This window comes from Hemibagrus wyckioides, linkage group LG10, assembly GCF_019097595.1.
Source record: "Hemibagrus wyckioides isolate EC202008001 linkage group LG10, SWU_Hwy_1.0, whole genome shotgun sequence".
In the NCBI taxonomy this organism is placed as follows: domain Eukaryota; kingdom Metazoa; phylum Chordata; class Actinopteri; order Siluriformes; family Bagridae; genus Hemibagrus; species Hemibagrus wyckioides.
The window spans coordinates 17,211,751-17,239,212 of record NC_080719.1 but is presented as its reverse complement, the minus strand read 5'-3'; the positions used below and the strand labels follow the sequence as shown (position 1 = coordinate 17,239,212).

Genomic DNA, 27,462 nt, shown 5'->3' with positions numbered 1-27,462 from the left:
TTCACTGACTGACACTCACTCATTGACACACTCACTCACTGACTGACACACACTCACACACTCATTCACTGACTGACACTCACTCATTGACACACTCATTCACTGACTGACACTCACTCATTGACTCTGTACCAATTAAAAAAAGTATTTCCAGACCCAAAGTTAATAAGTAGAAAAAAAAGAAAAAAAAAGTAAATAAAAATATAAATAAAAAAAAAAATACTTCAAAAATACAACTTTCCCAGACTCACTAATCATAATTCTCATAAAACTCACTAATCATAATTAATATAAAACATTTCTGACAAGCAGCAAGTCCTCCACTCACAGTCCTCAGCAGAGAGGCACTATTCTCTCTCAATACATGTGATGTGTCCATTAAAGTCATGAGTTCGCTTGGAGCTATGAAATTTCTCTATCTGTCCTGAAATACAATGGCTGCATTGGTGATTTGGAAGACATGGTCAGAAAAAGGAAGTGTGTTTTTGAAAAACTGCTCAGGATTTTTTTTTTTTGGCTCAAGATAAAATCTGGCTTATAAGAAATCATCTACGAATTAAGTCTTGAATTGGAGCCATGATCGAAAAGCTCACCACAAAAAACAATCACTTGGGCTGAATCCCATCTCTCCCGTGAGCGGCTTTGGATAAAAGAACATGAACAGACAGAAAGTAAACTCTACTCATAAACAACTCCTTCTCTCCTGCAGGATGTCTGATCGATCGTGTTTTTATCTCTGAGCTGCGTGCAGGTCAAGTCAATTCGCTCACTAACTGAAAGCATTTTCCCAGCTTTATTGTGCTATAATGTTTATCTGTGATGTCCTTTTAGCTCCGTCTGATGTGGATGCAACATTTCCTGCCTCAACATTCCTGCATTATTCCTAGTGTATTATAATATTCCTAGATGAAAAACCTCTACAGTGGTTCCTCAGGTGTTTCTGCAGAAATCAACTAAAACTTGTAGCCCTGTATATATGCATAATAAATCATGAAGATTAAAAAAAATATATACAACACACATCACAACCCCTTCTCCTCTCCCTCTACTGGCTACCTGAAGCTGCCCAAATCTAATTCTATGCCTAGATACTCATGTACAAGACCTTATCTGGAACTGACAACCTCAACACTCGGCTTGTTAGGAGGTTTATGTTCTCTCCCGCAACCTAGGATCAGTTAACCACCACCGTGTCGTAGAGAATACTCCGTGAGGGATGGAGCAGAACCTTCTGGAACCTTCTCACTGACTGTCCCTCAGTTGTGGAATGAACTTCTAACCTCAATCCAGACAGGAGAATCAATATCTGCTCTCAACCTTGTGGTAACCATGGATGATCAGCTGTCCTTTTCCTCCCATGTGGCTAGTGTGACACGTTCATGTGTCTTCTCTACAACGTCAGAAGAAATCGACCATTTTTATCCACATAGGCTGTTCAGGTGCTTGTTCAGTCTCTTGTCATTTCGAGACTGGACTACTTCAGCTCTCTACTGGCAGGTCTACCTCTGAATGCAATTCGTCCTCTGCAAATGATCTAAAATGCAGCTGCCCAAGTTCTCCCACACCACCCCACTGCTGCGTTCCCCTCAATGGCATCTAGTAGCTGCGCACATCAGATTCAAAACATTGACGCTCGGCTACAAAGCCAAGAATGGACCAGCTTCCTCTTACCTCAAAGCTCTCATCACTCCTCGCACTGTACCCTGCTCCCTCCGATCTACTAGCACTGCTCGACTGGTCCCACCATCCCTCAGTGTACAAGGTAGGTATACATCTAGACCCTTCTCTATTCTGGCACCAAGGTGGTGGAATGAACTTCCCCTAGATGCCCGAACAGTCTTCAAACGGCTGATGAAGACCTACCTCTTCCTGAAGCACTTGAACTAGCTCTTATTTTCCCCGTTTGTTTTATGTATTATTGTATATATTTTAGAGAAATCCTCTCAGTTCACTTTTTTAGGCTGATGGGTGCCAAGTCTGTGACCCATTGAACCAGTGTTAATGTATTCATTGACAGATTTCAAAGCACTCGTGTACATCACTCTGGATAAGAGTCCAGACATGTAAATGTAAAGACACAGCTCTTCTGTGAACCTTTAATTAACCCTTAACTCATCCCCAGTCTAAAAAATAAAATTTCCTTGCTTGGAAGTGGCTTTGGATAAAAGTGTCTGATAAATGAATAAATGTCAAAAATGTAATTGTAAAATGTATGTGATAAGAACCAACTATACTTCCACAGAAGAGAAAACAGAAACCTAATAAACACGGGTCTTATGCAGGCTGGGATCTATTAAGGAGAGTTGGCCTCTATGCCACTTTATAAATCAGCTTATTTTCAGGCTTCCGCCATTTTCTGTTTTTTTTTTTTGTGTGCATGCAAAATGGAAGCCAGACAATTTAATTAAAGAGGCCACCGGAATGCTATAACTGCAGAGAATATTTAATCTCTTTCTTCTGTTTGCAGATACGCACCAGTTTTCGTCCAGCGGATGGTGGGGGGCAGACGGCCCTTGGCAGAACACTGCAGGCTGCCCTCCTTATCCAGCTCCTGGCACTGTAAGGACTGTGGTGTCGGAGTGAACTTTAGCCGCTCTGTGGGGCAGAGAGAGAGAGAGAGAGAGAGAGAGAGAGAGAGAGAGAGAGAGAGAGAGAGAGAGAGAGAGAAAATGAAGAGTGTAACAGTCTAGATGCATGGAAACACACAGAAGAGACTATTAAGGAATAAACACAAGTGTTTGCTGTTACAGGAAAATAATCCAAGATGGATCTAAAGTTTTAAGTTAATTTTACCATTGATTACACACACACACACACTCACTCTCGCTCACACACACACACTCACTCTCGCTCACACACACACACTCACTCTCGCTCACACACACACACTCACTCTCGCTCACACACACTCACTCACTCTCGCTCACACACACTCACTCTCACTCTCACTCTCGCTCACACACACTCACTCTCACTCTCACTCTCGCTCACACACACTCACTCTCACTCTCACTCTCGCTCACACACACTCACTCTCACTCTCACTCTCGCTCTCGCTCACACACACTCACACACACTCACACACACTCACACACACTCACACACACTCTCGCTCACACACACTCACTCTCGCTCTCGCTCACACACACTCACACACACTCACACACACTCACACACACTCACACACACTCTCGCTCACACACACTCACACTCACTCTCGCTCACACACACTCACTCTCGCTCTCGCTCACACACACTCACACACACTCACACTCACTCTCGCTCACACACACTCACACTCACTCTCGCTCACACACACTCACTCTCACTCTCGCTCACACACACTCACTCTCACTCTCGCTCACACACACTCACTCTCACTCTCGCTCACACACACTCACTCTCACTCTCGCTCACACACACTCACTCTCACTCTCGCTCACACACACTCACTCTCACTCTCGCTCACACACACTCACTCTCACTCTCGCTCACACACACTCACTCTCACTCTCGCTCACACACACTCACTCTCACTCACACACACTCACTCTCACTCTCGCTCACACACACTCACTCTCACTCTCGCTCACACACACTCACTCTCACTCTCGCTCACACACACTCACTCTCACTCTCGCTCACACACACTCACTCTCACTCTCGCTCACACACACTCACTCTCACTCTCGCTCACACACACTCACTCTCACTCTCGCTCACACACACTCACTCTCACACACACTCACTCTCACTCTCGCTCACACACACTCACTCTCACTCTCGCTCACACACACACACACACACACTCTTTTCCCCGTCACACTCTTTCACTCACACGCACTCACTCCTTACCCAGTATAGTGACTTTGGCATAGGCGCTGAGCTTCCCTGCTTCGTTTTTACTCTCGCAGTTGTACATATGGCCATCATACACCTCCACACTGTTGATACGCAGGGTTCCATTGGAGAATTGCTTATAACGTGCATCCTGTCTCACACACACACAGTCTATGTTAGTGTATATCAGATGCAGCAAATTCTCAGACCAAAGAAGTTGTTATTACTAGGAAGCAAATCCACTGAGTGTATTTCTAAAGTCCACTGCTTTTGTAACAACTTCTCCATCTCCCTATAATCTGAAGAGAATCTGGCAGGCATCAGATTCAGTGTTACATAAGACAACATTCAGAGCATGTGACATTTGTTATGAGATTGTAGCATTGCACAGGACCTGAATTACACTTAGCTTAGTCTGAGAAGGAAATTTGGCTGAAATAAGACATGAGACTGAGCTTTGAATAGGAAAGTTTGTTCTCATGAACCCTCAAAAGCTACCTATCTAGCGACCTGCCTTTCAACTGGAAAATTTAGATTGTTTTCTCGCATGCAAATTAGGAAAAGCAACGGCATTACATTTTCTGCTATCTGTACAGACTTGCTTATTGGCTTTAATACATGGGAAACTTAGAGTTGAATGCCTTATGTGACCTCGTCTTTCCTCTCACCTCGGCACCGATTGGCTGCATGTTGCGATACCATGTGACCTCAGGATCAGGTGTGGCACGGGTGTAACAGTGTAAATACCCAGGATGCCCCTCTTCCAGCTGGCTCTCTGTATCTGGCTTCTGCACCCATTCAGGTGGAGCTATTGATGATACGGCATTAATGGAATGTTAATGAAAAGCTGAAATTCAACTGAATAAAAAAAAAAGAAGCTGACTGCAGTCCTACTCACTGGCCACAGTGACAGCGAGTTCCTGTTTCTTCTGTCCAGCTGTGTTCTGGGCAAAACAGGTGTAACTGCCCGAGTCCTCTGCACGCGTCGGGCTGAATACTAGATCCAGACCATCTTGGAAGACACGGCCCTCAGTGGGCACACGCTGACCCGCCCGCTCCCACCACACCTTGGGCTCGGGGTGACCGCGAGGTGGCCGGCAGGAGACCCGCTCCAGAGAGTTGGCCGTGAAGACACGAGACTGTCGAGCCTGCATGTCATCGATTTCTGACAGAGAGAGAAAGACACAATGCAGACTGAATGATGAAGGTTATTGGAGACTGATAAAGATCTCTACCTCGGTGTTTATCCGTTAGGAAAAGAGGAGCTGTGTAAATCATTCTGCTTGTTTGTCTTCATCTCTGATTTCAGATTTGTCCTTGTCTGCCTGTACTGATCTGTTTTGTTTCTGTTTGGTTCGAGTCGTTAAGGCTCAGAGTTGTTGATCAGAAGATTATTGGTCCAAACCCCAGCACTGCCAGGCAGCCACTTTTGTGCCCTTGAGTAAGGCTCTTAACCCTCTCTGCTCCAGGGTAGCTGTATCAAAGCTGCCCCTGCACTCTGACCCCAAATTCCAAAGCTGGGATATGTGAATAACAGTGCTGTAATGTATGTGTGACTATTTGCTTGTTATGTATGTTAATGGTTCACAAAAATAAATAAATAAAATATTTATGCCCACTCCAAACTGGTTCTTGGTTCCAGTCCAGTAAAATATATTAGTGCTGGAAGAGAACTGCTTATTTTAGCTGAAAACTGGACTACTTTATGTCGCTTTTACAAGCTTCTCCAGATGAGCTATTGGCTCTAGAACTAGTGTTGGCACCTTATTAGTGGAAAATAGTTAAGTATGCTTAATGCACACCGCAAAAACAGCTTCTTTTCCAAAAAGCATCTGTCTGAATGATGGAGTATTTGAATGTCTACAATTCCAGACACTCTGCTGGATCTGCATACACAACTCCAAATATATAATATTTCATTGTACTTGAGCGGTTATTAAATAGATATATGTTTAAACTGCTAGGTCTTCATCTTTTCCACTTTGTGTAAGTCATAATTCACTCAGCAAATCTATATAAAATTTCTATATTTGAGAAATCAAATATAGAAAACATTTGACTATAAATACATCGATCTGGCATAACATGATGATATTATGACAGTAGCTCGTCTGTTGGATCTGACCACACTGGCCAGCCTTCAATCCCCACGTGAAACCAATGAGTCTTGGCCGCCCGTGACCCTGTCGCTGGTTCACCACTATTCCTTTCTTGGACCACTTTTGATAGATACTGACCACTGCAGACCGGGAACACCCCACATGAGCTGCAGATTTGGAGATGCTCTGATCCAGTGGTCTAGCCATCACAATTTGGCCCTTCATCAAACTCACTCAAATCCTTACACTTGCCCATTTTTCCTGTTTCTAACACATCAACTTTGAGGACAAAATGTTCACATGCTGCCTAATATATCCAACCCACTAACAGGTGCCATGATGAGGAGATACTCAGTGTTATTCACTTCAACCTCTCAGTGCCCATTATGTTATGCCTGATCGGTGTAAATCTAAACATGTTTCACCACCTTGTCATGTATTACTTCAGTAAAATATCATATCAGTGAGAGTGATGAAGTCATAAAGAGGCTTCAGCATATGCTAGATTGATGTTCTGTTGGCTTCCATGAAGAATATTATACTGTGGGGCATATTTTATTCCAGTATGGACGATATATTCCACTTTTGTCTTTTCTCTTATAGGAGAAAATATATCCTCTAATTTCCACTTTCCAGCAAATGCTGCTTCAACACTGTTTCTGATGTTGGCTGTGATTTTAACAGCACCACCTGCGGTACTTGTACATGACTGTGGAGGGGACCCTGGACCATCAGAAAACACAACTGCTCACACTCACACACCCATTCACACACTATGGACAATTTATAGATGCCAATCAGCCTACAGCCTGCGTCTTTAGGCTGGAGGAGGAAACCAGAGTCCCCTGAGGAAACTTCTGAGGCACAGGGAGAACATATAACCTCCAAACACAGAAGGTGGAGGCTGGAATCAAACCCCCAACCATAACATATCCTGAGTGTGCAGCCGTGTGCTCATTTCGATGAATGTTGATGGTTTCTCAGACTCGTCCCAGGCTGCTGCTGCCTGCTTTAATGTCATTGTCTTCTCTACAGTGTTGAATAACATCATCTCGGTTACCAAACGATGGGAAAAAGCCACCCATACAGCTTCTACCGCAGGCTTTACTTTTTTGCACCACTATTAAATTACTATTATTATTAAATGACTATAATTCATAATAATCCAGTGTACTACGTCCATACCACACTATAGGTTAGTAAATCTAACACCACTCACATTCCCTTTATGAAACTATTATGAACTGGTGACTGCTAGAGGGTGTAACCAGATGATGTTATACTTCAGACAATGTCTAGAAACTAGTATGTGTGTTTTACCTGCTATTCTCAGAAAAGCCTCGAGTGAGACACGTTGGCCTCGGAGACCCTGAGCGACACAAGTGTAACGGCCGGTGTTGCGCTGCTTCACCTGGCTGATGAAGAGCGAGCCGTTGTTGAGCAGGAACACACTGTGGAGACAGCAGGCGTTAGATGAGACAAGACTACGGGTGGCCGAGAAGTGCAACACACAATAACAAACAAGAAAACACAATAATAAATCAGAAAAAAAAAAACCTCAAACACAATGACAATTTAGACAAACCTGAAAAGGTAGGTAGAGTTTGAAGAGTAGAAGTAGAAAGTGTGAGTAGAGTAGAAAGTGTGGGTATATGAAAGCAGCGCTGCTCTTATAATGTTCCTTGCATCATTTAATCTGAAATAGTTTTGTTTTCGGAACACACCCGCATTCTTTAGGTGTGTTTTTAGAGATCGCAAACTAATCTTTATGCCACAATACGCTCTCAGTATATCGAAAAATCACAGCATATGAACATCCTTCTTCAAAGTAGCACTGAATGAATTCCATTTTCTTATAAATATAGGTTTATTATTTTTAAATATTTATTATTTTTTTTTACTTTGAAAGATTTATTGAAAAAAAAATGGTTTAATGTGAATGCAGAACTCCACACGTACAAGAAAAACAATTTCCTACTTCTTGTATATCCCGAGTGACAGATGTCTCGTCCAGTCAGTGGCAAGTATTCCATTCGCAAACTATACCTACTGTTGGTCTGTGTTTTTGGATTTGTTCATTTGGTTTTGGATTTGTTATTACTCAGCCACCATACAAGACGGACAGAAAAAGAGCAACTCGGCAACACACACCGACTCTTGTTGGAGAGCAGCTCGTCCCCATGGAACCACTCTACAGTGGGCTGCGGCTCAGCCGTGAACTGGCAGTGAAAATGCGCCTCCTCGTTTCTCAGCACCACCAGATCCTCGGGCTTCACAACCGGTTGAGGGTAACTCTTATCTACAACAGGAAACATCACAAAAATGTGTTTCTCCTTTTTTTTTTTTGACCAGACAGAATAATGTGGAATAGTGAAAGACGGGGTCAGCTGAGAGAAAACACAGATCTGTTTAAACTGGATCTACATTCCTGGTAAAAAAAAATAAAAATAAACCCACACCTATGATGTTAAGGGTGAAGTTGGTGCTGCTGCACACCTGGCCGGCAGCGTTTTTGGCACAGCAGTAGTAGACGCCGTTATCATCAGGACTGACACTGGGGAGAGTCAGTGTTCGCTCTTTATTGTTGATCTTCTGGCTCTTTTCTGCTAAAAGCACACCGTCTCTGTACCAGCGATTTGTCGGCCTGCAGGATTCAGCAAGAGATCAATGACAGTGAGCGATCCTTTGCCATAAAATCCTATTTATATTTCGTTATTTTGGCAGAATTCCCATCGCCTCATAGAAACAAGCACAAAATAAGCATTTTAGCCAGGCTAACATTAATATCTTATGAGAGAGTGATTCCAGGTGAAGAGTGATCTTTGCTTGCTGCAGTTAATCGTTTCTCATTTCCAAATGAAACAAAACAGAAGGGAAGAAACAGCACTAAGATCAGATTTTTTACTAATCAAATTTTCTTTTCTTTTTTAACTTGTGTTTAAGGTTTAGAAATCTAAAAAAAAAAAAATTCCCATTACACTACATTTTTATCATGGACAGTATGTTCTCTAAGGTTTTATATTTATTACTGTATTATTATTATTAATTAAGATATATATAAGATAAAAATAAGATAAAGTTAAGATATCACTTGACAAAAAAAAAGGATCTAATAATTCCTTATATCATTATGTCAAAGAAATTTGATTATTTTATTAATGTCGATTTCTAGACATATTTTCTAATGTCAAATTGTCAAAATGGTTTTCTATGGACAAATAATTTGCTCATTAAAAATAAACACTTAAAATAAGCAAAATTATCTGTCAAGCTTGAGCTGAATAAATATATCTAGAGATTAATAGGCTTAATAATCATATATTTTTTGTCATAAGACAGTCTAGTAAAGAGAGTTGTATTTGTGTATATTCCAGATATTTTCACTTGCAAAGATATAATTTTTTTGCAATTGTTTTTCTATTTCAATACAAAACCCCCTGAATGACAGCAATGTAAACAGCTTAGACCTTAAACGTTCACTTCATTTAGCCATACTGGCAAAAAACATTCTTCTGTAAATATAATCTCCCTCACCGCGGGTGTCCGTCGATGTTACAGCGCAAGATGACAGACGAGGAGCTCTCGATCTCTGCCTCTGAGGCTGGACTCTGAAGTGTCACTCCACCGCTTTCCAACCCTACAGAGAGATAACGCAGAGAAAATGCGATTAAAACTGATAATAAACTAATAGTTAGGTTCTTAAAACCTGGCTACTGTCTTATTTTTAGACTCAAACTCCCTCAGTGACACCATCCGGACATGTTTCACACCCTCACTGAAAACAGGCCGCACTTTTCAGCTGACCTTCCATGTTATCCAACACAAGTGGCGAGCTGCTGCATTTCAAGCAATTAATCTTGGCAAGGATGTATAAAGGGGAGCTTTGTGTGCCCCCTTCACTGGCCCGAAATAACTTTCTCTCATGCCGGCTCCGTTTGGTTTTCTGCAGAGGCAGTGTGGTGAAGGGCTGGGGCCGAGAAAAAAAAAAAAAAAAAAAAAACACCCAATGGTTTACATGTGTGCCTTTAAAGCACAGTTTAATGTGGTAGCAGACTAATGCCGGATGTCGCAAAAATATTTGAGGGTGGGGTGGTTATACTTGGGTTGTGTTTTTGGGAAACATGAATATCCAGCTTACATTTAATGTTGAAATTGGCCTCGCTTGTTTGCTCCTTTTCTCCCGTTTCATTTTTGGTAGCCATACACTGGAAGGTGCCGGAGTCCAGGGTCCGGTCGATGGCGGTGAACTTCAGGTTGCCTCCTTCCCGAAAGCGGCGCTCCGTGTCAGAGACCGGGTGGCCGTTGTGAAGCCAGCTGTACGTGATGCCTCCAGGATCGTTCACTTCGCAGCGCAACATGGCGCTGCGTCCGTGCAGTGCATCCTGGGATTTGGGCTCCTTTGTGAAATGGAAGGATGCGGCCTGGATGCAAAGTGCTGAGAAAAAAGGTGAACGGATTGTAATTAGGAGGAGTGAGCGAAAACAAGCATGCTTACAAACACACAGCTCTCTTTGCTGTTCTCAGAGCTTACAACAAAGCCAGATATGGTTACTGTGGATTAGAAAAGTCTTAAAAAAAACTTTGACATAGATGCAAGTGATGCAACTAGAAAAATCACACCTTGCACATTTAGCAAAAATAGTCATAACGTTTACGCGTCAGTGACATGACCAGTAAAAGAAAATTAGTGGCTGATTAAATCAATAGCACATGCGGAAGGCACTGTAACTACATTCACCTATTATGAGGGCCATCTGCTGGCTTTAGTCGCAGTAGCTATGAACTCATACTAGCATGACGAAAACTGTCCAAGCCTCACAACACAGCCACATGCTCCATTAGAACATAGTAAGGCACCAATCATCACTTTCACATGACAAAATGTCAAGAATCTCTGAACCACAATCTTGTAATTGCAGAAAATCTGACATGTACTAGAAAATGAACAAAATCTCTAGCCATGGCTTTTCATGTAATGTCTTGGTGACGTGTGTAAACACTGGAGGATTTGACTTCGGATGGTAAAATATGTCGGAAAGGGCCTGCACTTCGGAAACACAACTAATTGTATTATCACCATTCAGATGTGAACAGAATCAAGCACATTTTGTATTACGATTTTGCAAAAGTTCAAACATCAGGAAGCAAGAACAGACTAACCCTCCATATATCAACAATCTGTTGCAGTGTAGAGAATAAAGAGTAAGAAAAAGGATTACGACACATAAGACTGCCGTTTTCTACAATCTTTTAAAGGACAAAAAGCAAACAATTTAAAAAAAAAAACAAACAAATAAAAAAATTGTCTTTGTGGTGAGAGAAAAAAAACCTAAAAACTGGTTCCCACATTTTATCAAATTTGGCAGAAATGTTGTATCTAATTCTTTCCAAATGTAAGGTAGAGCTTAGTCCTGTACGCCAATCTGAAAAGAGAGGCTTAACATTTTTCTACCATAGAAATGTGATATTTTTCTTAGCTACAATCATACCATATTGAACAGGCAACCGTAATTTTTGGACGTTCCAAATGAATCTGACCAACCAAGAATCGCTGTCATAGGGTCTGGGAGTAAAACACATTTCTAAACCTGAAAAAAAGTAAAAATGTCTGATCAAAATGTCTGAATAGCATCAAGTACTTTTGAATCATACTGAAAAATTGTAGGGTAATTAAGAACAAATGAAAAATGGGGTGGAACTGTGGTGCAGGGTCCAGGGTCCCTGGTTCAACCCTGAGATCTGTCTGTGTCGAGTTCCACAGGTGGACTGGTTATGCTAAAATGCCCCCCAGGTTGAATGTGTGTGTGTGTGTATTGTGCCCCACCATGGACTGGTGTCCCATCGAGGGTGCAATCCTGCCTCACACCCAATGTCCCTGATCAGGAAAAACTTCCTGCTGACTTAAAACAGACTACATCGTAGCTACACTGTTAATGTTGTTACTATTCAACTTGCTTTAAACAGCAACAAAAGTAAAAGCTATTTTTAAAAAACATAATTCTGATGCTGTATTTAGATGCTCTGGGATTTGACCTTGCCTCGTAAAATATGTTCTCAAAGCCAAAATTACAGCTTGTAAAGTCTTCTTCGAGTTTTTGATATCTTCGCAACTTGATTAAAATAACTATCTAACTACGTAACAATTTGAGAATTTCTTGAAAATGTCTGCTTGGAAAAAGTTTAATGAAGAAGTATGAGGCTCTCTGACCTCCATCCTCCATCTGCTCTGTGTTTGAAGTCCAGCTGTGCAGGGTGCAGGTGGACTGGAGACACAGGTCAGACAATGTGGACCCAGGATATGAGTTTCTCTTTTTATGTTGTTCTAAGGTAGGTAATATTTCCCTTGTCCTTAAATCTTGACCTTTGTAACTACAGAGAGCTTTCAGATCAGTCGGCTTCTTCAACCAGCGCAGGTATGATGATGATGGAGATGGACAGGTGGTCGGAGCTCTCTATATTGCCGAGGACCTGATGACCTCTCAGTCTTCACTTGCTGACTGATACCCCAATTATAGAAGTTATTAAAGATTAGCACCAAGTGACCATATACGAGATTTGTCATTGGGCTGGTTGGTGTTTGGTGACTCATCACTTTTTTGACAGAAAAATGACCAAATAAATCCTTCCGTAAACACATCACGTGCTGTTATGTTCAAACGGCAGACTGAATTAGCATTAGAAACCTTTCCAAAATACACGTTCCAGAAAATGACAGGCATCTAAAAACTCTTATCCATGGCTTCTCTGCACGCTTTCCCCCCCTGCAGAGTGGATCCTTCATTCATCTAGACATTGCTCACTGATACATAAAGACACCAGTCAGTCCCACTCTAGAAGGCATGGCCCATGCTGGGACAGAGTCAGCGTGTGAGGTGAATGGGAAATGAAGGCGCTGGTTCCCACAGAGCAGGCCAAAGCACATTCAATAAGGACAGAAATGATCAGGAGTCCGTCTTCACTTTTAGCCTCTGGGGGAGGAGGGAGGAGGAGGAGGAGGAGGGGAGTGAAGGAGCAGCCAGCCAAGGAACTTGAAGCCTGATTTACACTTGAGAAGAAAAGCATTAACAAACATGACGGTCATTGCCCTTCTGAAAGGTTTTATGTGATGAACTGAATTCAGCTGAAATAATAAGATGTGATAAGGCTCCTACAGCTATGCTTTCTGTCCACCTGAACTGAAAAGATTCTAAAAAGTACCAACACAACACATTTGCTTGCATTTTTAAGTAAATCTAGCTATCTGAGAACGCAGCATTATCAACAAACATCAGTTAGATGTGAGCTGGTATCACCCTCCATGCTATGAAAAGAATGTAACTAAACACAAAAGCCAAAATCAAATTCACCAGACTATAAGGATTTATGGCAGGTTTGTACTTGATGCTCACCAGAGCCATTGCCGTTTTTTTTACGACGATAGCATAAATTGCATATTATGTGCTGTTATGCTTATGTACTGTTCACTACCCAGGCAGCATCAAATCATGAACCTCATCTCACACACCACATGATATTCTGTGCAGTTATCACCTGTCAAATAAAGTCGATGAACAAATCTATACTCTCAAATCTATACTGCGGATCATATTTCTCTATCTCAATCTTTCCAGTGCATCTCCCTCTGTCACAATCACCTGCATGTCTTCCCTACCACAACCTCCTCCTTGGCCTTCCTTTTCTCCCCTTTCCTGGTGGTTCCATCCTCAGCATTTTTCTTCCAGTATAATCCATACCCTTCCTCTGCACATCTTAATCTCGCCTTTCTTACTTTGTCTCCAAACCTTACCACCTGAGATGTCCCTCTAATAGATTCATTTCTAATCCTCTCCATCCTAGTCAATCCCAACACAAAATCGCAGCATCTTCAACTCTGCCACCTCCAGCTCTGCCTCCAGTCTTTTCGTCAGCGCCGTCGTCTCCAAACCAAACAACATAGCTGGTCTCACCAAAAATCTATACACTATAACACAATAAACACTGAACACTGACAGTAAGAGGGACATTTTCCGTATTCCTGTAGACTTTGTTTCACCACCCAAAAAAAGTGCACAGTTCTGCCCATTTAATTAATAAGTACTGCACACAGTGAGCACTCTATTGTAAAGAAACTAACTAGAGATGCTGTGACTCACCACAAACCATAAAGGCTTAAAGGGCACGTCAGGAATCTTCTTCAAAGTATAAATTCGGCTTAGTTGCCTGGAGAAGTGGATTAAACACTTTGCTTTAACGGGAACACTTTATAAACACAACGTCCTCATCTTGAGTGAAGCTGAACACTGAGAGTCTGTTCTCTTAATGAGATTACAGATTGACCCTTTTGGGCGACGGTGACAGGGTGGGAGGTTCTGCAGCTGTAAGACGGGCTGGAAAGGCTGAAGGAATCTGAAGAGGCAAAGAAGGACTGCACCCGGTTGACCTGAGACAAAAAAATTAGCTTGAAATGATGTCAACACCACGCTGTCTCGCTGCCCTGCATGCCGGCACACAGGGAAGAATGTAAACCGAGAGATTGCGATTGAGAGACAGAAAAACCTCCTGCTTTTATATGCATTTGGGGTTTTTGGGTGCGAGTGTGTTCACTGCACGATGCATCCGATTTACGCAGTAGAGTCGAGTGCAAAAGTCTGTGCACCCTTAGCGTAAAAAGAAAGTTTTAAAAAGAAGGAATTATATTAATTAACCAACAAGACATGAAATGAAAGTTTTCCAAGTTCCCATTTTTGCTGCATCTTTCCTTTTTTTTTTTTTTGGTTTGGGGGGTGGTTACAGGAGATTTCTGTTCACACACAGTTGACACAACCTACCACAACCCTGGCCAAGATACAGTGGTCACTAAAGATGATTGATGAATGAATAAAGTTTTGTGCATCTCCATGCTTGAAAGTTTAGTCTCTTCCATTACACACAGGGCTTTCTTAGCATCTCCATCCATGTTGGATTTTAATTAAACAATCGTCAAAACCGCTAATTCATAACATGTAGTATCATGTAGAAGTACAACTGCTCCATTCAGCCATGAGAAAACTACACACATCATTATCTCCGGATTCATGCACAAACACCAGGCTCTTGTTTTGTGATTGTTGCTACAATATGGGATCTTCACAGAGGAACTTCTGCAAGTACTCTCTATGTTTAACAGCAGCGTCTCTCTTCCTGAGTGTGGGAAAGGCCACCGAACAACAGTAGATCCTCTTCACCTGGAATGAATCTGTTCTGTAGCGTCTTATTTTCAAGTAACCTTCAGAAAGAAAGAGAGAAAGAAAGAAAGAGAGAAAGAAAGAAAGAGAGAAAGAAAGAGAGAAAGAAACAAAGAAAGAAACAAACAAACAAACAAACAAACAAAACAAACCACCATACTGAGATTCATAAGACGAGATCTGTTTGGACCCACCCACCCCCCAAATACCATTTCCTCCAGCTCCATCAAGATGTCAAACATGACTAAACCTGAACACAGAGACGACACAGGAAATCCAGCCACAAACGTAGCTCCAGAAATAAACCAAGGGCATTTTTTGTTTTCCTGATTACACAGGGGATAGTATTGAGCAGGCACCTCAGCATTGTTCCTTTCCTTTCTTCTACAGGAAAAAACAACTAAAAAGAAAAAAAGCCCACAAGGTACAGACTGAGTTTGTTTCTCTCAGTGGAAGGGCAGCACTGGCTTTCTGTCCAGCACGCCATTTATATTTAATATTCAACCCAACCGATGTGACCTACATGAAACAGGAGTGGCATAACTTAGAGCCACTTAATGACCAGATTACACAACTCTATAAAATTTCTCTACTCAGCTATTTAATCATGTGCCCATTATACACTGGTCATTTATTTGATGGTCAGCATCTGGACTCTCAATCGTTTCAGCCTACAAGCTTTAAACCGCCTTTTTCTAGACGAACCTGTATGAAAGCCGCTCTCTGAACCCCTTCCTGGATTCCTGTAGAGAGGCTCAGCACAAAGATGGCATTCACCACAGTCTGACTTTCTGATGAACAAGCAGAAAGAAGTACCCTAACTGGATTAAACTCCTACGCCCACGTATATAGAAAATTGCACTGTGCATACATCCAAATTTTTCTTCAAATGCTGGCTGATACACAATTCTGATCGAAATATTGACATCCTATTAGTAACTTGGTCAACTCTTTGCAAGGATGTAATGTGAGCCATGATGACTGCAGGCTTTCAGACGTTCTCCCCCCAGTGAGTCAACATTGCAGGAATTCACAGGACTAAATTACTCATTGGAAAGGGTTTTAAAATGCATGAAAATCAGATCAGTATACAGACACCTGAGTACTCACGATTTATAGCACACACAATTTCATACATCTGGATATTGCCCAAGTGGTATGAAAACTGTAGCACTGATTGCGAGGTGCTGAAATTTTTCAACAATAGTTTAAAAACACACGCCATACACTTGCACAATCATACAATTATCCAGTCAGCTATTCATATGCCAGCGGAACGATGCATAAAACCATGCAGATTTCATGAGTTCATTTGTACATCAAAAATGTAATCTCAGTGACTTTAAATGTAGCATGGTTGTTGGTGTTAAACAGGCTGATTTAAATATTTCTTCTGGGATTTTCATGCACAACAGTATATACAGTTTACACAGAATGGTGTGGAAAAAAAAATCCATTTAGTTCCCTTCTAGTAAAAAAAAAAACAAAACAACAAATCCAGTTAGTAGCCATCCTTTGGGATGGTTAGAGGGGAATGGTGAGACTGGTTGAAGCTACCCACTCTTTACAGCCGTGGTGAGCAGAAAAGCATCTGAAGGCATATCAAACCTTGAGGCTAAATCAGCAGGTGATCATATCGGCTTTCATCAGCCAAGAACAGGAACCTGAAGCTAAAGTTGGACAATATGGAAGAACATTTTAGTTCACCTGCCATTTTGATTGCAAATAATTTATATGATTAGAATATCTGATTGAGAAGCAGATTTGGACAACTTCTTATAATAATGCTAAATCATTGCTTCTGCTTTGGTGCCAGAGCAACCAAATTCAGACTATCCAGGAATATTTTCAAATATAATACATCCTCCCCAGTCAAACAATAATCATAACCAGTGGGAACCTTCTGCTTACCCCAAGAGGGTCGTTATACAGAACCTGGAGTGTAAAGCTCATTCGAACACTCCCTCAGGTCTTACTCACCATTATGCTGTTCCTACACAAAGAACTGCTTTCATGCTGGGAGGTAAAACATCCTTGGGTTAAGATTTTTAAACCATGGGTGTAGTTCGTTGGAGACTCGCCTTGTAGTTGGAATGAAAACGCACTGATGACCTCCAACATAGGCAATGACAGAATATAAAGCACTGAAGCACATTTACATACGACCAGACGTCTCCCTAGGCAAAAAATGATCTCTAACAAATGTCTGGAGACACCAGTAAGAAAGTCTGGCTCAAGGGGGTGGGAATGTAGTGAGGAATAAGCCCAGTTTTAAATTTCTGAGCCAATCAAATGGATCAGGATGGCAAAACGTCAAATTAGGGATAGCGAAGGAGCACTTTCATATAAACCTGGGATTTGAATTACAGCTAGCACTAATAGGAAGGCTGCTGTTAGAGAAAATTAATCAAAATCTTCTGACAAATCATAATTTGAGATTTCGAGAGTGTTGTATACTTAACACATAACACATCATTGTGTACTGAAAAATGAGTCACCTGAACTGAACTACTGAACTGTTTTTCATTTAAGTTTGATTATTGAGGTATTAGATTGTACTTCTATCAGATGATTTTCATTTTTGTATTTGTGTTAGAAAAGTAAATAGATCGCACAATTATGCTAATTAAAAATTGTTTCATGGTTTAAAAAAAAAAAAAAAAAAAATAATAATATGGTAGTTATAGAAAACCAGCCCTGCTCCTACTTATCCATCATCTAACCATCTTCCATGATGAGGCCAGTTAATGTAATCAAAAGAAACTGGTGGAAAAAGCTTGAAGTAGTTATACCTGTTGTTTTTGTTTTAAATTTGAGACGTCCAAATCTGGATCATGTCTCCACTTTAATCACAGGCTGGAGAAGATGCGTGTGTGTGTGTGTGTGTGTGTAGATACTAATCTACTGATTTATATGAGTAAAGAAGATCCTATAAAACAGATATCCTTTCTTAGAAAGATGACCTGGTGGTCAAATGTATGGTGATGTTTTTATTACCTTTAGAATGATGGCTTTATATTGTCTTTAGCTGTAAGCCCATACAGTCTCCATTAATTTTGCTGCCCACAGAGAGGTTAAGTCAGGAGCAGTGAAGGGATGACTGCTTTGGAGCAAAGATGCATTAAAAGGTTCATATTTAACACTAAGACCATTCTGATGAATACCACCTGTCTGGTTGAGGTTTGTGAGTGAGGCATTCTGGTTAAAACATCAGTAAGCTGACAACACATGCAGGGTTTTAACCATTTCCTCATGAATAAATACAGAACTTTTGCAAGACTTTTTGGCTGCTTTTAAGTATTAAGGTCAGTAACTGCACCATGAAAACAGACAACATGTGATGTGATCGACAGTCTTGGAATTTAGAACTTAATTTTAGTCTTACAGAGCATTTTATTTGTTATTTTCCAAAAAATATTTGAGGATGTGGACATTTCTGGGTTAAATGTTGGTATTTCTGAGATAACTCTCAATGTGCCTGAGATAAATGTGGATATTTGAGGTAAATGTAGACATTTCTGAGGTAAATGTGGACATTTCTGAGGTAAATATAGATATTTCTGAGGTAAAAGTGGATATTCCTGAAGCAAATCTGAATATTTCTGAGGGAAATGTGGATATTTGAGGTAAATGTAGATATTCTGAGGTAAATGTGGACATTTCTGAGGTAAATGTGGACATTTCTGAGGTAAAAGTGGATATTTCTAAGGTAAAAGTGGATATTTCTGAAGCAAATCTGAATATTTCTGAGGGAAATGTTGGAAAAATTTTTGGACCGTTCTGTTGTACTTATACAAAGCTTTGTCTATCTGTGTTTGTGCTACAACCATGCATGGTGTCCATATCTGTTAGTTGCCTAGCAACAATGTCCTCACATGAACCGCAAGCATGAAATGTGTTGGCCATCCCATCTCACAAGCTTGAGTGAGTTACATTTGAACACACCACTGCACTGACTTCAGAATATTTCTAATTTTCCAAATCAGTTCTGAATTTCTATATTTCTCAGTTCTGGAAATTACTGTTTATTTTATTACTTGAACAACCCCCAGGCACAAGAACTTAACCATGAATACATTTGGTATAAATGTTTGGTTTCTGATATTACTGAACAAGCAATATGTTAATAAAGGATTATATAAAAGGTAGCGACTGTTGCCAGTATAAAGTGAACAAAATGTTGTTTTAAACAGCTTGGCCATAAAAATATTTAATGCTTACACAGACCTAAGAGTCCGGAAGACTTGAGTAAAAATATCTTGCCCACTTTAGTCAACATACCAGCAGAGGAATTAGTGGCCAACTAAGTCAGGAGCACATGTGTGGAAGACTTGGCAAACACCTAATAACGAACTTACAACATCCAGCTGTTGGCCTCCCTGAGGGTAACTCGACGCGAAGACTTAACAGCCCTACCATGGCCCAACAATTGTCTCTGTCCAGACAAGTCTCTGCCCCCGTCACGGATATTTCCAGGGCACCCCATTGTCCGCCAAACAGCGGGGTCCCATCTTGGGCAGGAAGTGGCCTATTTTTCCAGCTGTTCCCCCATCAGAGAAGTTATATTCACATGGACTTGGCTAAACAGGTGTCACTCTACACGCCTTGGACACGCATATTAAACTCCAGAGACAATAGAGCACTGATGTCCAGGTTCTATAGTTTTTTGGGTTTTTTTTTAAAGGAGCTGCCAGAAACGTCAGGAGGGTAATGCGATAGCTGGGGATGGGGGTTGCGTACTGATTAAAGAAAGTAAATCCTCTCTGATTACAGGCGTGTCAAGAACGAGAACACTTCAAATCATGGTGTTGTTTTATTAAGGCTTAGTGATCTAGGTGGGAGGAATAAAGTTTGTGTGTGACCTGATGGTCACCTCGGTTTCCACACACCTGTGCATATGACGTACGCATCTTCACCAAAGGTCATAAAAGGGCCAGAATTTATGCGGCGTTATGTCTAAAGACTAAACATGCACAAAAAGATGGTTCATAGTTCATGGCAGAAAAAGCTTTTGACGATGTAAAAAATAAATTTGAACTGAAGACTGGAATCTGTCAGAGGTTTACTGTAGCATTAAGCCAAATTTTGAAGACCTTTACCACATCATGTAGGTATAAGGGATCTGAAAAATGATTCATCTATAAATATTTTAATTATGAACACGATAAAAAATAATATTATGGGGTATATGTAATGCACATACATAGTGACTAGGAAGTCTTTTTGTCAAGTATGTCAAGTATAGCGGAAGTAGTGCGCCTGACCACTTTTTTCAAATAAAATTACGATGTTGCTTCCTTGTGATTTCCTCATAAATAAAAACTAATGTTCACCTCCTAATGTTATTTGGGATATGATTCCGGTTAAGCAGCTCTGATCTCTGCGAAGCTCATTATGGCAGCATGCTCCTAAGCCACACTGAAAACTGTCATTTGTCCTCCACATCAGTGCAAATGTTATCAGTATTGTTATTGTTACTGACTGGTCAAGTGGTCCTCCAACCTTCCTTCCTTTTGTCCTCGTGGTTCCTTCTTTGTTCTTGTGCCCACCTGTGAGCTACAGATCCATCATCGTGTGCCAAAAATATCCTGTAGCCTTAAGTGTGCACGTCTTCGTACAAACAAGAACGGCAGATGGATCGACTCGCGCTCGGGTGACAAAAGACGAAGATTTTTTCCCCCTCGTTTTCCCCCCTTCAGCAAAAGGCCACTGTCAAGGGTAGAGCCTCCACAACAGAACACGGCACGATCTACCCGATTCCCAAGCAACAACTTCTATTCACAAGCCGTCCTGGAAGGTCAAACTACACCTCAACACTGGTGGAAACCCTACACCATGTATTATTAGCCGAATGAATGGGTAGCGAAGAAAGGGGGGGCACAAGCCTCTTCGTGTTTATAGTACACAGTCTATAAGAGCAGTGGGGGTGGGGAGCTCTCCGTGGGGTCCATGCCAGCAGGGTCCTGGGAATGGGCAAGTTTATAGATGTGCTACAGGCTATAAGTGGAGAAGCCGGTTTTCTGGCCGAGGTTCAGAAATCGATTTCCGCTCTATAGGGATTCAAGATCAGCCCTCTGTCTCACCTTCTTCCTCACCCCCTAACTCCTGGTTTCCACCACCTCAATAGTGAGAACAAATGCAGCATGCCTATGGAGCTCATCTAATTTGGCTAATCTGATCCATACACATGGCTACAGTATGAGGGGGTGTTCATGGGTTCTGTTCACACCACGCAGCCCGCAGGAGGCCCACACACACACACACACACACACCCCTGCCGTGTCCATCTTTCTTCACACTGTGAAAGATGTGACTGGAATGTGGTATAATTAACTGCTTCTCGAGGCTTGTGAGAAGATCTCTCAACCCCGCCTTCGCTTAAAAAAAAAAAAAGCACAAACATTATACCTGTGTTGGTATCAATTACCAAAACAAGCCCTGTGACACCCACAACAAAGAAAATTCCAAGTTATTTAAACGTGTGATAAAGTTGTATAAAATGTTCTTATAATCATCATCGCCTGAGTTTTTTGTTCAGTATCTAAAAAAAACTTAAGTTTTTATAAAATAAAATAAATTTGCTTCAAGCTTTAAAGTTACATAACGTGACTTTATAAAATAAGGCCACAGCTTAGTTGACTGACGAGCCAAACCACATGAATGTGCTCATTAAGACATGTAGAGATTTTCTGTCACTGTAATTATGATGACAAATTTTATTCGTCTTAAAATGCCACATGTCGCGAAACTGGTTGATTTGCATTGTTTTTTTTTTAATTTGCATTGTTTTAAAACAGTAGCTAATACATGCTGATGGCAACACAATGGTTATGAAACTGAAACAGAGTTGTAATTTACATTTACCCTGCAGTCTAGGCTTTTCATATTATACTGGTTATGAAATAGGAAAATGATGGAATATATCAGGGATGTGCCTCAGATGGTTAAATTTCCTTAAACATTTGTGAAGAGTTTTAAATTACTTTTGTGATTTCGGAGAATCCGAATATCACGTTGGAATAGCGTTTTGAGATTCCAGACGGAATAGTTAATATTCCAGTATTTTCCTGCTGACCTATATTAACTAAACCAATAAAAAAAATAAAAAAAAAAGAATAAATGAATAGTTCACCTGAGAGCAACCTGGTGGAAAATTAAAAAGGTCATGATTGACGTTTACTAGCATGTGTGGTTTCGCTTCTGGTGTAAAATGGAAAAGTGTACTTTTGTCTGTTTTTGTTTGTCTCTTGTTTGTTTTTGTTTGTTCGTTTGTTTGTTCTTGTTTGCTTTTTAGTTCATGCTTGTTTGTTTTTCCGTTCGTGCTTGTTTGTTTGTTTGTTCGTTCGTTTGTGCTTGATTGTTTGTTCATTCTTGTTTGTTTGTTTGTTCTTATTTCTTAGTTGCTTCTTGGTTCTTGTTTGTCTGTATTATCTTCCTTAAGTATGCACAAGGGCAAAAGTCCACATTTTTCAAATATTTTCCCCTCCTCAGGCTGGGTGGCAGCAACAGGGATATAGGTCAATTAGAGTTAGTAATATAATATGTGAAGGCTTTGACTGGCTGGATTTGATTTGAACAGGATTAAGTATTTGTCCAGACTTGTAAAAACTACAACCTTTGCTCATTCATACTGGATTAAAATTCACTGTTCTCATCTGTAATCATCTTCGATGGTAAAACGAATCCAAAACCTATCCATTTCAAATGGGATTTCAACTGTGGTTAAGAAAAGTATATAAACTTCCCAAATATTCTATAATGTTGCAATGTGAATTCAGTTAACTGTCTTCTATACAGCACATTTTTGCACCTAAAAGACATCAACCAAACAAAAGGAAATAGGTTTTATTCTCTTATTCTCGTCACAACTCCTGATGATGAATTAGCAGGGCAGGAGTGGACATGTTCCAGCTAAACTAATCCATGTGCATTCCTGTTACTACATAAAAAACCTATGATGTGAAGAAAGAGTGCTACGCAGTTTCTAAATAAATCATCAGAAGGGGGAAAAAAAGAATAACCATAACCCAAAGCATATGAACTTCAAACTAATTGCATTTGTAGAACTAACGAGAACCACTTGTACTCATAAAGAGCGCTTTGAATTGCAGCAGCAGTTTCACACACTAAAAATACCTGCTCTTATTTTGCCTGGCACCATCTTCAGGATATCAAAGCAGCTCTTACTCCGAAATATACAGCGTCATTAAAAGCGCATCTGACATTTAAAAGCATAGGTAATGTTTTATAATCATTCACGTATGATTTTGATCCTTGTAATCAAAGAGTAAGGGACATGAAGAGTGTGGATTAAATAAACCGCACTACACGAAGACTGGCTTCAGGTCTCATGTAAATCAAACATAATTAGAGATGCACAGAATGGTGGTTTGGGCACATTTATATTAGAAATGTATAAAAGATTTTTTAAATGCAAAAAAAAAAAAAGATGTTGAAAGCAACAAAAGACAAGTAACTAGATAATTAGCAAGTAATATATGCATACACAAAACAAAGCCACATTCTTTAATATGTCATGACAGGACAAAAATCAGGCTATTAATGGTGATTGATCAGCCATGACGTGACTCACTGCTGAATAACAAACATGATTATGACAGCACAAGTCACTCTGACTCACTCTCAACCGAAACCAAACACAAACCTAAAAATTATGACAGAACCATCGCTTGTAGACCGTCCTTCAAACTCAGAGTCAGTGGGGAGCAAATGCTCGCTCTCCCCTGTCAATCACAGCAGCACTAGCCAATCATAGGCTTTGGAAACATTGTGTGAGCTCACGTACGGCTTTCCTCCAAGTGTGTTATGCTGCTCTGTGATGCAGCATGAGTAGCAGTTCACAAAGATGCAGTAAACTGGCTTCATGTGTACCGGAGCATTTACAGGTGAGCCTACACTCTGCCTGGGTGGTAGCTGAGTCAAGGAAAATGGGAAGGAAATGGTGTTTTTTTTTTCTTCAATCTGCACATTAAAAAGCACATTAGAAAGCTTGAGTCAGCTTTGAGCCTTTTCCTACATCCGGATGTATTCATGATGCCTGCATCCCACATCATCCCCTGCCAACACTTAAACCTTTTTGTTGGATCAGTACTGGTATGAGTAGTAGTCATTAGGTTCTGATTGCTCTACAGGGTCATATAATCGCCAAAAAAAAACATGTGGTCATTTTACAGGACAGGAACAGCCCATGGTGCAAACACTGTGCTTTTACAATGTTTCCCATTCCATGATTATAATGCCTACATACGCACTGCCAAAGTCAAGAGCGGTTTAATCGAGAACAGAATGAAGTCAAATAAATGCCTTCCTTCGCCTCCTCAAGCTGCTGATCTAAACATTCTAACACGTAAGTGCAGCTAATATATATATATATATATATATATATATATATATATATATATATATATATATATATATATATATATATATATATATATATATATATATATATATATATATATAAACAAACTTATTTCTTATTTCCCTAAGAAGCACTGGACTGGACTGAACTGGATTTCACTACAAGTGGCATATGTTTGAAAACTGACTCATAACACTGCTTGTTTTTGATACTCACTATGAAATATTTAAATTCATTTTATAATATATAATATAGTTCATCCAGCCATTTAATCCTACACAGGGAAACCTATCCCAGGGAGTTTGGCAAAAAATGGAGGACATCCTGAACTGGATGCCAAACCATGACAGGGTACAAGAGCACACACTCAATTTAGAGATGCCACTTGACCTGGGGGTAGAAACTGGAGTACCCAAAGGAAACCCCAAAAGCACAGGGAGAACATGCAAACTCCACACACACGGGGAGGAATCAAACCCTCAACACCGGAGGTGTGAGGCAAACATGCTAACCACTAAGCCCTGCTTTATAATATAATATGTCGTTACATGACTCTACTTTGGTGTCCCTCTTGGTTCAGTTCTTGGACCAATTCAAGTTGCACATGCTGTAGCTTGATCAGGTAAAAGATGCATTAACCATCTGTGAAAGGAAATTATAGGCTAGATGTTCTATGCGTAGCGCTACACTCTGCCCAGAACAGGAATTGGCTACGCTCCTTTACTGGTGTCAGCCCAAAACCAAAATGGATTACAGCTGTAGCAGGAAGACGTTTAGCAGAGGATGACAAGTTGCTAATGTTTCCCTTAATAAAACCATAGTCATCTGGCACATAGCCTTGTAAAAGGAATTGTAACCCTGTATAATAGTAACCTCAGAAATGTCTATTCGATACGCCTAAGTTTAGCTTCAGCAAACGTCTTTTTCGAATTAGGACCATGTGAAAGCTACAAAACGCTATACAATCCATGGCCCTGAACCTCAAACATCAAAAGCACCAAAACTACATTCTAACAGACTTGTGACCTGAACTTACCTTACACAAACACCCTGTTATCCAACCTTCACTTTCACAACAAGTTCAACGCCAGAAACTGATCATTATCTCCTACTACAACAAGCTACGTAAACATCGGTCACAGAAGTATGGCTTAGTGAAAGTCTCCATTCCAGGCGAGGAAAAAAAAAAGTAAGCCTGAGATAAAGACTGCTCAGTCGCCTGTATTTCATCACTAGCAGTAGAAGAGTTCCACATAAGAGAGAGTTTTACAGCACCGCCATGGCTGTCATTGTGCCACTTAATTAAGCCTCTGATCAAACGGCTCAAGATGTCGGCTGCTTCTGTCCACTTTTATATTATCTCCAGCCAAATTCAGGCTCTATTGAGCATTTTAATAACACAGAGACATGATTTGACATGGAGCATGTAGTGTTTGTTAAAGAGAAAGGTGATGGCGTTTCATCATGAAAAGGAAGAGCTGGGAGTTTTTATTCTTGATCCAGCTCAAGATCAAGGTGGATCAAGAGCCTATGTGCAGTCTTGCCTGGGAACACATGCATCGCAGGGCAGAAAGGACACACACATTCACAGCCAGGGGCAATTTAGAATAGACTATTAATCTACTAGCATGTATAGGGACTTGAGAGGAAACTACAAAGACGTTACAACCTGCACAATTGAGCCAGGTAGGGGGTTCTTACCTGTGTGTAAAAAAAAACACAAAAAAACGCTTTGTTAATTGTATAAACGCCATTTTACACTAAACAGATTTACTTGATTTTGTTTGATGTTATGATACCCTAAACCTTTAAAATGTCTTGTCCACCAAAGTGTTGTCCGCCTGGTAGCTCCGCCCCAATCCCTGGTAGTTCAGCCCCCCCTTCCTCTAGGCAAGCAAAGCCGCAAGCAATGATTGCAGAAGTGTCACAAATATTCTACACTTTTTTAGTTTTTCTTTGACACAATTTTTCAGTTAAATATGTGCATCCTCCTGGTTCTTCTAATTCACTTCTTGTTTCAATGTGAACACATTACTCACACTATTTATACTACACACTGGCATAGAATAGTGCATAAGTGTGCGATCTGGGATGCACCCAGTACCATAATATAGATATTTTTATATAGCTTTGCTGTTTTATTATTCAAGTTACTCAGTGCATCATCATACATCATTTTGCCAAAACTAACTGCTCTTGTTGCAAAGCACAAATTCCTTGCATATAAATTGAATTAAGTTGTTACTGAGTAAGTGGCTTTATCCTGGTCAGAGTTGCAGTGGATCCATAGCCTAGCCTGGGTACACTGGGCTTGTGGCAGGAATACACTTGGGATAGGATGCCAGTCCAACGTAGGACCCCCTCAAACACACACACACACACACCACAGCTGCTTCCTTCATCAGCACGACCACTATTAACCAAAGCACATGCAGACTATTCACCCCCCCCCCCCCACCCACTTCTCTCTCTATCTCTCCCTCCCACTCTCTCTCTCTCTCAGTGCTTCACTGTTCAAAATATAATCATGGACTGACAGGTGGCAACAGCCAGACAGCAGAGAGCACAATCCATCTTCTTAATCATGTTGCTCTCTCAACACTGAGTATGCATGGAATTATGGATACGATTCACCAGGCATTTTCTCAGGCTTATAGCTGAGCGTGCAAAAGTTTGTGTTCCCTTATGACAAAAAGAAACAGACCTTAATTAACAGACATCGAACACTCCATGCTAGAATCGGTTCATTTATTCACCTCCAGTAAAAGCTGTGCTCGGCTTAACTCCAAAGTCACAATTCAGAATGATGTCATTCTCAATCTCAAACAAAATATCAACCTCCCCCCCCCCATGTTTGCCATTTATTAGCAAAAACTAACTAAAAATGAGCGATGTATGTTTTTCCGTCAAAAAACTCCAAAAAAACAGATTCAACACA

The 27,462-nt window shown here is 40.7% G+C and overlaps 1 protein-coding gene across 1 annotated transcript in view; it reads right to left on the bottom strand.

Annotated features, from left to right (window-relative positions):
* The window catches only part of ptk7a (protein tyrosine kinase 7a), a 39,536-nt gene that overhangs the window by 8,516 nt on the left and 3,558 nt on the right, over nucleotides 1–27,462 (bottom strand). The window contains exons 2-10 of the mRNA XM_058401432.1: nucleotides 10,078–10,374; nucleotides 9,474–9,576; nucleotides 8,399–8,583; nucleotides 8,091–8,238; nucleotides 7,260–7,390; nucleotides 4,739–5,005; nucleotides 4,509–4,648; nucleotides 3,856–3,991; nucleotides 2,476–2,595 (exon numbers count right to left, since the gene is read on the bottom strand). Coding sequence (XP_058257415.1) covers nucleotides 2,476–2,595; nucleotides 3,856–3,991; nucleotides 4,509–4,648; nucleotides 4,739–5,005; nucleotides 7,260–7,390; nucleotides 8,091–8,238; nucleotides 8,399–8,583; nucleotides 9,474–9,576; nucleotides 10,078–10,374 — 1,527 coding nt within the window. The remainder of the gene's footprint in view (nucleotides 1–2,475; nucleotides 2,596–3,855; nucleotides 3,992–4,508; nucleotides 4,649–4,738; nucleotides 5,006–7,259; nucleotides 7,391–8,090; nucleotides 8,239–8,398; nucleotides 8,584–9,473; nucleotides 9,577–10,077; nucleotides 10,375–27,462) is intronic.